General features: G+C 35.6%; 1 protein-coding gene across 19 annotated transcripts in view; it reads left to right on the plus strand.

The window, feature by feature from the left end:
* Positions 1 to 12238, plus strand: part of PARD3 (par-3 family cell polarity regulator) — a 656432-nt gene that overhangs the window by 431684 nt on the left and 212510 nt on the right. For 9 of the 19 annotated variants that reach the window (XM_021685996.1, XM_044915499.1, XM_021685999.1 and 6 more), the window contains 3 exons: positions 2138 to 2327; positions 7374 to 7525; positions 8582 to 8626. In XM_021685996.1, coding sequence (XP_021541671.1) covers positions 2138 to 2327; positions 7374 to 7525; positions 8582 to 8626 — 387 coding nt within the window. The remainder of the gene's footprint in view (positions 1 to 2137; positions 2328 to 7373; positions 7526 to 8581; positions 8627 to 12238) is intronic. The other 10 variants (XM_021686006.1, XM_044915500.1, XM_021686008.1 and 7 more) reach the window with 4 other exon arrangements.

The following is a 12238-nucleotide window of genomic DNA, read 5'->3' on the forward strand; positions in this document are numbered from 1 at the left end:
TTCCAGTAAATTTTGCCTTTTTGAGGACTTGGCATTTAATGCTATGACACGTGCCTTGTCAGTGGTGAGCTGTCAGGGATAACTCTGGTTTTGTCATTCTGTACACTTTTTGGGCAAAAAAGTATGTCTTGAGAAGGAAATACTTCTTTTGGTGATAGTGCTAGGATGTCCAACCTTATTTATGAATGGTAATTTTTTAGATTTCTGTCTTTCTCTACTGAAGTCCTAAAACTCAAGTAGTAGTAAATAAATAATTTGAATTCAGGAGAGGGAAACAATTAAGTTAAATTTGATTTGCTTTATAATCATGAGCATTTATAAAAAGTTGCTAGTTTTCACAGTTTGTCAAAATGAATGCATTTCAAATCAAAATAGAGTGTTTTTCTTGATAAAATCTGTGTTAATGTTTCAGTGAACATACAGTATTTCTATAATAAAGTAGTTGGTGCTAAATAATCAACGCATTTGAAACGTCTAGCATGTCTTCTTTTGTGGGTTGTCCTGAAAAGATACGGATCAACTTAATTTTTGTCCCTTTGTTGAGTGTCTAGAATAATATGTATTTTAAAAATCCTTCAAGCCTATATATGCCATCCCATAATTGTCAAAATCATGTTAAAACAAAAAGTCATCATTTGCACATTCTTATGAATGTTTATTTTAAAAATTAGATCTTAAGCCTGATGTTAAAATGTTAAAATCTCTCCACATGTTGCTGTGGTGCTATTTTAAAAAGTGGTTTATAATAAAGGGAAAGAGCACCCTGTGTAAAGTGTAAAATGGTGCTAGTATGGGGAAAGGACAACGATCCGTTTTATTTGGGTTGGAGCCAGTAGAGCTGGCTTACCAGATTTAAATATTGGACTTAAAATGAGACTTCTCCCATCCCACTGTAAGGTGATGGGGAAATTGTCAATTCTTGCTCTGTTGGGAGAGCCAGCAGTGGGCCTCCATCATACCCTGATGTGTGTTTCTGTGAGTATGGACTCTCTTGATGTATCCACTTGGACCAAAGCCTTGTCCAGTGAGGTCTTACTCAGAAGTATAGCACAAGATTTGAGGAGGAAGCCAGAAGAAGTATGGATGTTTTCGGGAGGAAGATGGCATCATTTGGACCCCAGCTTTATCTTTAAGGGTTCAGGGCTTAAATCGTAATTTTGTGCCAAGAAATATAAACGTCTTCATGCTGATCCATGCACCTGAGCAGATTTCCCCAAAAGAAACTCGTCAGTATAGACAGTTGTGAGTCTTTCCTTACCAAGAACATTATATCCGAATTGAATAAATTAAAATGTGCAGACCCCACTGTCTTAGCCTGAAAATCTTTGGGCAGTTAGATCCTATCTTTTTAAGATCACTCCTGCCATCTCCCCATGAGGCCTCGATTCTGCATGTACTCATCTTTGAAGTGTCACCTGAATGTACTGGGAGCGTTTCTCCATCATGAATTTAATGATGTCGTTGCCATTGTGTAAAACCAATGTCATCATTTCTCCTAGCAGAAAAGATCATATTCATCATTCAAAGCCCAACTATGAGGTTAACTTTGGTGAGGATCCCTGGTGTCCTCTGCCTCCAGCCACCCAGGTGAAGGCCACAGTCTTTTTAGCATGTCCTTCACACCATCAGTCAATTATCAGTGTTTGTATGTCTCTCTGTTTCTCTAGGGTGTGAGCTGTTTGGGGGCAGAGATTTAAGTCTTTCTTACATCCTTGCTATGCGGTATATGCCCAGCAAATGAGTATGTAAATGATTGATGTAAGTCTGCAGGGCTTCCCTATAAATTTCCTGGTAAAATTTTCCAAAGGACTTTCATAACTTAGAATCTGTGTAGCATTTTCACTTTATAAGATGTTCAGGAGATCATCTGTGGCTTTAGGAAACCTGAATCCAGTGAAATTGAACACTGTGCTGAGAGCTACAGAGCCGTCGAGTCAGAGAAGGGAACAGACTCGAGGCCTCCACTGGCCATTTATTTGTGAAAAAATAAATTTCCTTCATTCTATTTTGTTCCACCAGGTTGAGCAGATGTTTGGAAATTTAGACTTTTTCTAATGTTGTAATGTATTGCCATTCGTACGCATAGCCCTTAGATCGATATCTAGAATTTCTCTTCCTTTTTTTTCCCACCGGCCAGGTAAATACCAGCTGTCCCCCACGGTGAACATGCCCCAAGATGACACTGTCATTATAGAAGATGACAGGCTGCCGGTGCTCCCTCCACATCTCTCTGACCAGTCATCTTCCAGCTCCCACGATGATGTGGGCTTCGTGACAACGGATGCTGGCACATGGGCAAAGTCTGCAATCAGTGATTCAGCAGACTGGTAAGATCGCACTCCAGGCTTGGGAACCATTACTTAATTGCAATCATCTTCATTTTATGCTGTAATGGTCTATCATTAAGCACAGTTAATCAGTTTTGTTTTATGGCCGTGTTCTGTTTTCATGGTCTTAATACTCTTAATTATCACTCTTTTAATAAAAGATTCCCCTCCACCCCATAAACTTGCCCCGTTGTTTTAGCGTGTCCAGGGCTGTACTTATTAACTCAGCCAAGTCTACAACAGAACTACCACTCACCAAAAAAGACCTACTCATTTGTGAAGTTCCGCTGTTGGTTATTTTAGATCTGTTTTAATTTGATGAATTGTTCTTTTTATTAAATCAGTTCTAAGCAAATCTCTGAGGTGACTGAAAGTTTGTAACAATTAGATGACTTTGGTCAAAGTAATAGGTGCTATGCTCTGGGAATGGGAGGAGGCTTTTTAAAGGTTTGCTTGGTTTTTTTTTTAGAGTGCTGTAACCCTGCCATTTTAAGTGCTTCCCGCTTGCTTCTAACATTGTGACTTTTGAGGCAGCCTAATGCTGTTTCTTTCTCCAGAATCTTCCAAAACAGAAGAAAGCATTTGATATTATTGAGCCAATGCGTGGTCCATGGGTGTGGATGTGTGCCTTAATTTGCATGCCTTGTAATTATGCACATCCATAAGCCAAAAGGCAAGTCCCTCCCAGGGATGACCTTGTGAGGTTGTAGTGATAATTAACATAAGCCACGTGAAGCATTATACCAGAATTTTCTTATTGCCCTTTCTCTGGGGTGTTCCATGAATACATCAACAAAATGGTATTTAAATGTTAGAGCACTGTTCCTTCACCACCTACCCGTTTCTCTTTTCTACTCTTACCCGGACTTGTGTGAAAAATTGGTATTAGACCAGAGGAGTCTGGAGGCCCGTCATTGATTTGTGTTAACATTTTAGTGGTGATCTTAGCAAAGTCGCCCTCTCCCCAACCCTCCTCCCTAGCTCCTTACAAAACCACACAAACATCTAGCACTGTACCTGGGAATTCTGCAGATCTCTTGGAATAGTCTCACCTGTTAATCTGGATCCTTGAAAAGTCTGTCTCTGTCTTGTCTTTCTTTCTTTTTTAAAAAAATTCTTACTGAAACCACAGGATTTAAAAAAGAGCTACACTCCAGCCTGCATGATAATAGCATATCTGTGAATGAGGTTTTTGGCTCAACATAGAAGGGGAAACTATAATATAAAGTAAAATCCCATTTGAAATCCGCAGATGCTGCTCCATTCACTGCTGCAGTTTGTGTCTCTCAGAGTGAAAGCAACAACAGGGAAAGTAAGGATTAGATATTGGCAGTATTCAACTTTGGGACAAAAGCCATTGAATCTCCACCATGATGAGGATTGTGAGGGTGGCCATGGGAATAGATCTGTTTGGGGCCTTCTGAAGCACTGTATTGGTGAAAATAAATAAGTAGCTAGCAGGAATAGATTGTGGCATTAATTTCCCTAGGGGCATTGATAAAATGGCGAGGACTTGCGTGATTTTGCCATGGGGAATGTGGAGCAAGGAAAAGAATATGAATGAAGGGTTATCCAAATAAGAAAGGCAGCTGTTGGGAATCACAGCAGGAAATGTGAGCTTTTCCAGCCTGACAGTATCTCCCTAATCCTTGATGAAAATGTTATGAAAACAAAAGGGCAATAAGACAGGATTAATAACTGGAATTTTAATAACATTGGGGGTCAGGGTATGGTTACATCCTTTAAAGAATAAGCTGTCAGTTTTGCAATTGAACTTGCTAAGTATTCTAGTGTCCTGTTTACTGTGTCTGAAATTAGTTTAATGGGCATGTTGATAGGGAAGAATTAATTATGTCATGGTTTAAGAATATTTAGTTACTTTAAGACTCTTATTAGCTCACAAACTCATTTGACATTTTAAATTGTGTTTGTTCACAGTTCACTGCACAGTTGTGGAAGGTAAATATGTCAAATGGCTGAACTTTTGTTAACAAATAGAATATACTTTTTTCAATCCGGTAATTGATTTAGGGAACATTAGCAATGTTTTTAAGGAGAAACAAGGTAAAACAGCAGATTCTAATCTTAGTAGCAACATAATTCCAAAGATATGAGATTAGTGTAAAAGATATGCCAATGTGTGGTTTTCAGATAACATTGGCACCAACAATTTGCATTTTTTTGGAAAGGCTCTTATCAATAATTTCTATTAAAAATGTATTTCATGAGCAGAATGATTGAAGAGATCAGCTTTTATTATTATTCTTATTGAAAATATATAATTTAGAGTTCGCTGTTGCATAATTGGGTCATAGTTCTTATCAAATGGGTTTTTAGTTTTCATTTCTAGGACTGTCTTTTCCAATTGGGGTATATGTGGAAATTACAAGCATAATATAGTAAGCATAGTAGAATCTGAATACTACTACATAAAGATGATATGCAAGCATATATAAATTTAAGAAATATGGGGGCGAAATTGGAGGGGGAGATGAACCATGAGAGTCTATGGACTCTGAGAAACAAACTGAAGGTTCTAGAGGGGAGGGGGGTGGGGGGATGGGTTAGCCTGGTGATGGGTATTAAAGAGGGCACGTATTGAATGGAGCACTGGGTGTTATATGCAAACAATGAATCATGGAACACTACATCAAAAACTAATGATGTAATGTATGGTGATTAACATAACATAATAAAATTTTAAAAAATGCAAAAAAATTCAAGAAATAGGTATAAGCAGTATGCAATTATGTATATAATATAGGCTATAGTTATAAATACATACATGCATACGCATATACATATATACATGGTATGCAAGCATAGTAGTATGTGAAGGGGCCCTGAAGATTTCAAAAATGTATTCAAAGTTTTACAGAAAAAAATATGGTGTATTAAAAAATGAAAAGATTTAATATAGAATACAGAGAAAAGAACATTTATTAGGACATAACATAGAGTTTTACCAAATAAAGTTGTTCTTGCTCTGGGCTGAATTCCCAGTGCCCGTGGGATACAGCTTCTCTTTTCTCAGTACTGAGACCAGGACAAAGGGGAGGCAAGCTGGATGCCCAGGATACAAAATATAAGGAGGGAGTCTTTCTCAGGTGTGCACCCTGAACTTGCATGACTGTGAGAGTGAGTGCTTCCTTAAATTTGGAGTCATGGGCACCTACCTTGTCTCATCCTAGGGGCCCTGCTCTGTACTTGGTGGAAAAGATTGGGAAGGATTGTGCAGTTCCCCTGTGTGGTTTTTAAGGACCCTATTTCTGTTACCATAATTTGTATTATGTTGATTATTTGAGATAGTCTTTGTGGGGTGATAATAACTTACTTTGTATGGTGGTTTGCAGTTATAAAGGGCTTTCACATTATGTCCTTGAGTTCTCTTACTGGCCTTGTCAGACGGGGGAGGCTGCTATTCTGTTTATAGAGCATATTAATACACGTGCGCCCGACACATTTCAGGTCACTTAACCTGAGGGCGAAGCATTTCCCTTGATGTCTTTCTTTCTACAATTTTTGCTTTAGCTCTTCTCTCAGAGCCAGCTATCATTTCATGCACAGTAAACTGCAGCTACATTTTTGATGGATATCCAAACCAGATCACTCTCCTTTACCAGTATGGATAGTAATTGTCTACGGCCATAAAGAGTAGAGAAGTTTGCTTCCATTAGAAGCATAGGGAAGGCTATCATAAACTCAGCTGATGTGGTGGAAGCAGCCCCTCACCTTCTAGTATGTTTAGCTTGCTGTGGAGGCATTTTCTCCTACCTGGCCAGATAGGGAAGGTGGCTAGGTGCTGATACAGGAGAGCGATATATTTACTCAGTGTGCCCAGAACACAGAACGACCATTCTTACTGTATGAACTGTGCTCAGAACACTTAGTAGTACTTTTTAAAGTGTTCACAGATTTTTACAAATAGGAGTGATTCTATGTCATCCCTTGCCACGTCCACTTGGAAAACTCTTCCAGCTATATCCTGTTACCAATGTTTTGCCATGGGCTTCATCATCTCTGCTTGAACTACTGTGTTGGTGTCACCGAAATCAAATGTTATCTGGGCTTAGTCATGCTATTCCTGCCTCCCCGTGATACCGATCATTCCCCCATCTCTGCATCCACAGCATCAGCTTGGTGCTTCTGGTGTAGTATTTTTTCTTAGGAGCTTGCAGAGAACAGAGATCTTTTTGTTTTTATTTTTTTAACTTTGGTCCCCAGCAAAACACATTAATCAGAATAGGTTCTAATAAAGATGTGTTGAGTTGGTTTCTTCTCAGTTGAATAAATATTGCTGAGAAACTATATTCTCATGAAACTACATGCCACAACGGTGTTTTTTCTTCTTTTCTGAAACACAGGATAAAGGATATATAAGAAGACCAGACATGTTCTTTTTTCAAACTTCTATTTGATTGCAATTCATATAGTCACTTGTTTGCTGCCAGTATTTATATTCATATATGAAAGTTTTCCTCAAATATTCAATCCTCCCAATGTCTAAAAGACATCAGCCTTATTTTTTTAAAAAAGATTTTATTTTATTTATTTTAGATAGAGCCCATGTGAGTGGGGGGTAGGGGTGGGGGGGGCAGAGTAAGAAGGAGAAGCAGACTCCCCGCTGAGCGCAGAGCCCAATGCAGGGCTTGATCTCATGACCGTGAGATCATGACCTGAGCCGAAACCAAGAGTCAGATGCCTAACTGCCTGAGCCACCCCACCACCCCCATCAGCTTTATTTTTTATAATCACTTAGAAATAATGATGTATAGGAGAACAGTGAGGAAACAGAAGGGAATAGAGGAGGAGAGAACTCACACGGAGAAAGAATTACTCTAAATGTAGATTAATTTTGTATTTTCCCATCACTTCTTATTCAGCCACAGATTTTTTTTAATGGACTATATTTGTGTTAGTTTCAGCATTTCTGAGGAATACACATATGCATACCTTCATACACACAGGCATATATGATCTTTCCTAAAGTTGGATGTCCTCTATTTATAGTAAATATCTTTATGTTTATCTTTCTCTTCACAACAGCTCTTTGAGTCCAGATGTTGATCCAGTTCTTGCTTTTCAACGAGAAGGATTTGGACGCCAGAGTATGTCAGAAAAACGCACAAAGCAATTTTCAGATGCCAGTCAATTGGATTTCGTTAAAACGCGAAAATCAAAAAGCATGGATTTAGGTAGTGAGTACAATCTCCATGAATCTTTATCTAAATAAGGTTTAGATGCTTTCAGATTAAAATTGGTAGTCCCAAACACATGTCTGTTTACTTTAAGCAATAGAGAAAATAAATGTGAAATGTGACAATTTGGCAAAAATTAGTTTTTCTTTGAGTTTGAGATAACCATATTTCTCATAAGTGGCATGTTTACATAATGTGCAGTATGTTAATATATATGTTTCCTGATGATAAAAGAAACAAACACATGCATATCATGCTATATTCCTGCATCTTTATTTGAAAAGATGAAATGTTTTAAATTTTGGCTGTTTAAAACCAATTTTTTGATATAGTATTTGGTTGGCTGTGGGATTCTTAAACTAGAAGGAGAAGTTTTGGAGAGAAACCATTATCTCAATCCATGTGTAGAATTTGGTTACTTCATGATATCTTTGTTTCTCTGCTATTCTTTAAGGTTTACTTAATAGAAACTCTTATGTGTTGATAATTAAGGCATGTAATTGAAGGAATAATTTGAGAGAATATTTGTTGTAGAAAGTATTTGGAAGCAAATGGGAGGAGAAAAATAATCATAGTTGTTCAAACACCAATCAGGTAGTGTCTCTTTTTAAATCAAAATCCACCAAAAAGCAAGCAAACAAAAAAGTAAAATAATTAATTATATCTATAAACTGATCAGATGATTTACAAAACCTTTGTTAATCAACTGTAACTTATTTATGCTGTTCTCTGGTGGCTGTTTGTACTTTAAGACTAAAAGTATTAATTTATCACATGCATAAAAGAAAAATTTGGCGATGCATTGCCTTGGCTAATTATGATATGCTAACTTAAAAATAACACACGTGTCTGTGAAATGAAATGACTGGCATTTTGCATGGAGACACTGCTTTTCCCCCCTTTTTTTGATTATGAATGTTTGCTTGATGTTTCATATTATTTGCATGAAATATTACCTAAGAATGATCACCTAACTGAAAAGATCCGGGAATGGTTGAAGCATGTTGGGCTGTGGGAACTAACTGCGCTAACCAGTATACATTTACCTTTTAACAGTAGCTGACGAGACTAAACTCAATACAGTGGATGACCAGAAAGCAGGTAAGAATGGACAGTTAGACTGTTGCCATAGAAACCATGGTCCAAGGAGCTGATTATAATTATAGAGCTGCCAATCATATTGCATGTAAACATAAATATTCCAGTCTTGCATGGATGTTTTCATTGTAGGAAATCAAATTGTGCAAGAAAAGAAAAATTTTCTGTTAGAGGGAATTTATCAGTGTAGTACATATTAAGTGCAAATATAACTTAGTGTTTCAAAAATGCTAAAACAATCTAGATTTTAATAGTATTTGTGTAGGAATGTTTTGTCGCAATTAAATAAAAATCAAAGTCTTGAAAACAAGATCTCTTCTAGTAGACTCTTAAGTGTCTAAGTCATTTATTAGATGCCTGGCTTGATGTCCAAACAATGATCCTCAAAGGGGTGATTTTGATTTGAAGGATAATAGCATAAATATAGTTTTCGCTGAAGGACAGTGTTCACTGTTGCTCTCTTTAGTTGCTCAGAAAACTGTAGTTCTTCAGATGCAAGAATTAGCTCCTGGTTGTCTAACATTGACTTAGACTGTATAATGTACACAGCCTCCTTGTCTTGACTTTGTGAACCTGTTTTAAAGTTTTATTTTTTTTAACTCAGTAACTTTAACTTACTTCTAAAATGCTGCCTAGATCATTATGTAGCATCAATAGATTATATTGAACTGGGTTTTCATTATGATAGAATTTACTTTTTATGTTATTTTATGAAAATAATTACAGGAAAGTCTTCATGTGTAATTAAAGTAATGTGCTTTGTACAATGGCACATCTATGATTTATTATTATAAGTTTGGAATAGTGTTTTAATTATTCTAGATCCAGTATGATGTAGTCACATCACTTAGCACTAATTAGCTTCAATTCACCTTTTTAACCTGCAGTAATCATTAGTTTTAGCCTGTGTATGTGTATCCATATACATATGTAAAGATTATTGTGGACATGGTTGGAGTTTTCACATTCTGTAGAGTAAAAGATAGATTGTAAAATTTACATCCAATAAATTGTAAGATTAACCATAGTGGAAGGCAATTAACTATAGCTTCAGCCATTATTATGTTGTTATTTCTCTGATCAAACATGAAATTCACTGAAATTCTGAAACAGGGCTAAAGAAAAACTACTTGATAGTTCATATATGTAAATTAGTAATTAATTTTGGAGTTAATAATATTCAATACTTTTAAAGAAGTAAGCCCTGTCCAAGTTAATGTTCATGAAAACCAACTCAAACTGCTCAGGTTAAAGAACATGATTTCATATACTATGCCAGTCAGGTAAAGTCAGGAAAATATTTAATTTGACCAACTCACTTTTACTAAAAGGAGAAGAGCTAATCTTAGTGCAATTAAAAAAATAATGATGATATTCAGAGTTTAATTGAACACATAAAATAACTTTCATGGAGAGAGGGCAGATTTTATAATCTAATTCAATCTTGTGTTTTTATTGTGTTTTAAAAAGTTGGATCCTAGATAAAGAAAAGAACTTTTTCCTTTTTTCTTTTATTTCCCCCACTATGTGCCATCTATCCTACCAAAGTAAACTAGAAAACCTTGGGACGCAAAATTATTACATAGACACCACAGTACCTTCTTTTTTTTGGTCTATTGGTTTTAAAACTACATGAATAAAATGTCTAAACTAGATCCTTTCCACCCTGAAATATTGGACAGTGAACAGATTTTCAGTTATTTTTCTTTCTTCAGTTCACTTGAATTGCTAAGATGGTCATGAGTTTACAGTTCAGTCCAAAGGTTTTTGGTAGCGCCACAGCGGCATTTCAGCACAGATCATCTGTCTAGCCATAAGCCTTTCGTAATGAAAATTGAATTCCATTTCCCTTCGCCCTTGCAAAAGACATCCTCTACTTTTTTTCGGCAAGAGAGGTATTAGTAGGTAGTAGAAAAATAGGCCTAGGGAAAATAGTATGATTACAATTTTCCCCTTTATTTCTGGATTTAAGGATCCTTTTTGATATTTGGGGGTAAATTTTCTTTGTGAATGAAAAGAGAATAAGAAGAGAATTGGGTTTCTAACAGTTTGATCTTTGAATATAAAAAATAAGCAAAGTATCCTAATGACCTGATTTATAAAGAGCTTTAGAATATTATTTTAAAATTAAAAGACGCTGATTTGTGTGTGTGTGTAAATAAGACTAATTTTTGCCCATACTTTGTTTAGAGAAAGGCATTTTAAATTTTCATCCCCTAGTAAATGCTAAGTTTATCATGTCAGGGTTCTCAGTAAACCCTCATTCAGGAATCTTAACATTTTTACTTAACAAAATCTTTGTTACAGTTCCTTTGAAAAATATCATATTTAAATGTATCATATCCATGTTACAAATTAGAAGTCTCTTTCTGTAAAGGACCAGATGGTAAATAATGTAGGCCTTGTAGACCAAACAGTCCCTGTAACAATTAGTTCATTCTGATGTAGCATGAAAACAGCCATAGAATATATATGAGCAAATGGACATTCCAGGTTAGGCCTATGGTTGGCTGATCCCTCTTATAGATTCACAAATTACAAATTTTGACTTTTTGTATGACTTTTTACTTTGAGGATTTTCAACCATACATAAGTATAGAGGCAATAATTCACTGATTTCCTATATACATAATACACACCATGGCCAAAATGTTACACTACAGTGTTATAATTTCAGAGAGAAGAGTAAATAGGTAAGTCTTAAGTTACGCTTACAAAATATCTATTGCTTATTAATATTTTCATCATTGTTTTTTCACCAGATTTGCCTTTGTTTATGTATTTTAGTACATACATATATATTTATGTGTATATAAATACTTATATGCATGTATATGTAGACATACACTTATTTTGATACTCATGCTATTTCTGGATTTCATTATTAAAATGTTTAGTGCTGTGAGTATATTAAGTCAAATCTCAGCTAACTTTTCATAAAGAAAATCTTAATATACCTAAGTGATGTTTTTATGAAAATCTTTACTGGAAGAATGAAATCTTTATTGGAGAAATATAGATAGATATGAATATACACACATATATACATATGCATGTCCTTTATGCTCCCAAAAAAGTGCCAAATATTTGCCTGATAAGTGTTTATAGAACCCAAATGCAGCTGGTAGGTTATGAAAATTGATATGCATGAGTTATTCAGAAAAAGATTTTCCCTTGCTAATTCTAGGAAATATAAAGTAAATGTCCCTGCCTATGAGTGATCTTTTCCTGTTCTCTTTGATTCCTTGATTTCTTAATTTTTGTTTAGTTCTGGAACAAAATTAATTTTCCTTCCTGTGACATGACTTTTATGAGTATTTAGAACATGAACTTGTCAAAAATGATAGCGCTATCAAGAGAAAAAGTAAGATTGATCATCCTAAAAAGAAACATTTCTTGGGAATTTTTGTCATAAAATAATCAAATATATACAATCCTGCACTGAGAAAGTTCAATAAATCATCTTCTAAGCACGATAATTGATGGATTATTATTTCTTTATTAGAATCATCTGTCTGCCTTTCTGCCTATATTACGTTTTTGACATATTTATTCTAACTTAAAAACTGCTACCCCATTGTGAAAATTAGGTGAAAGATGTAATGTAAATGGATC

The sequence above is a fragment of the Neomonachus schauinslandi genome, chromosome 5 (genome assembly GCF_002201575.2).
Source record: "Neomonachus schauinslandi chromosome 5, ASM220157v2, whole genome shotgun sequence".
In the NCBI taxonomy this organism is placed as follows: domain Eukaryota; kingdom Metazoa; phylum Chordata; class Mammalia; order Carnivora; family Phocidae; genus Neomonachus; species Neomonachus schauinslandi.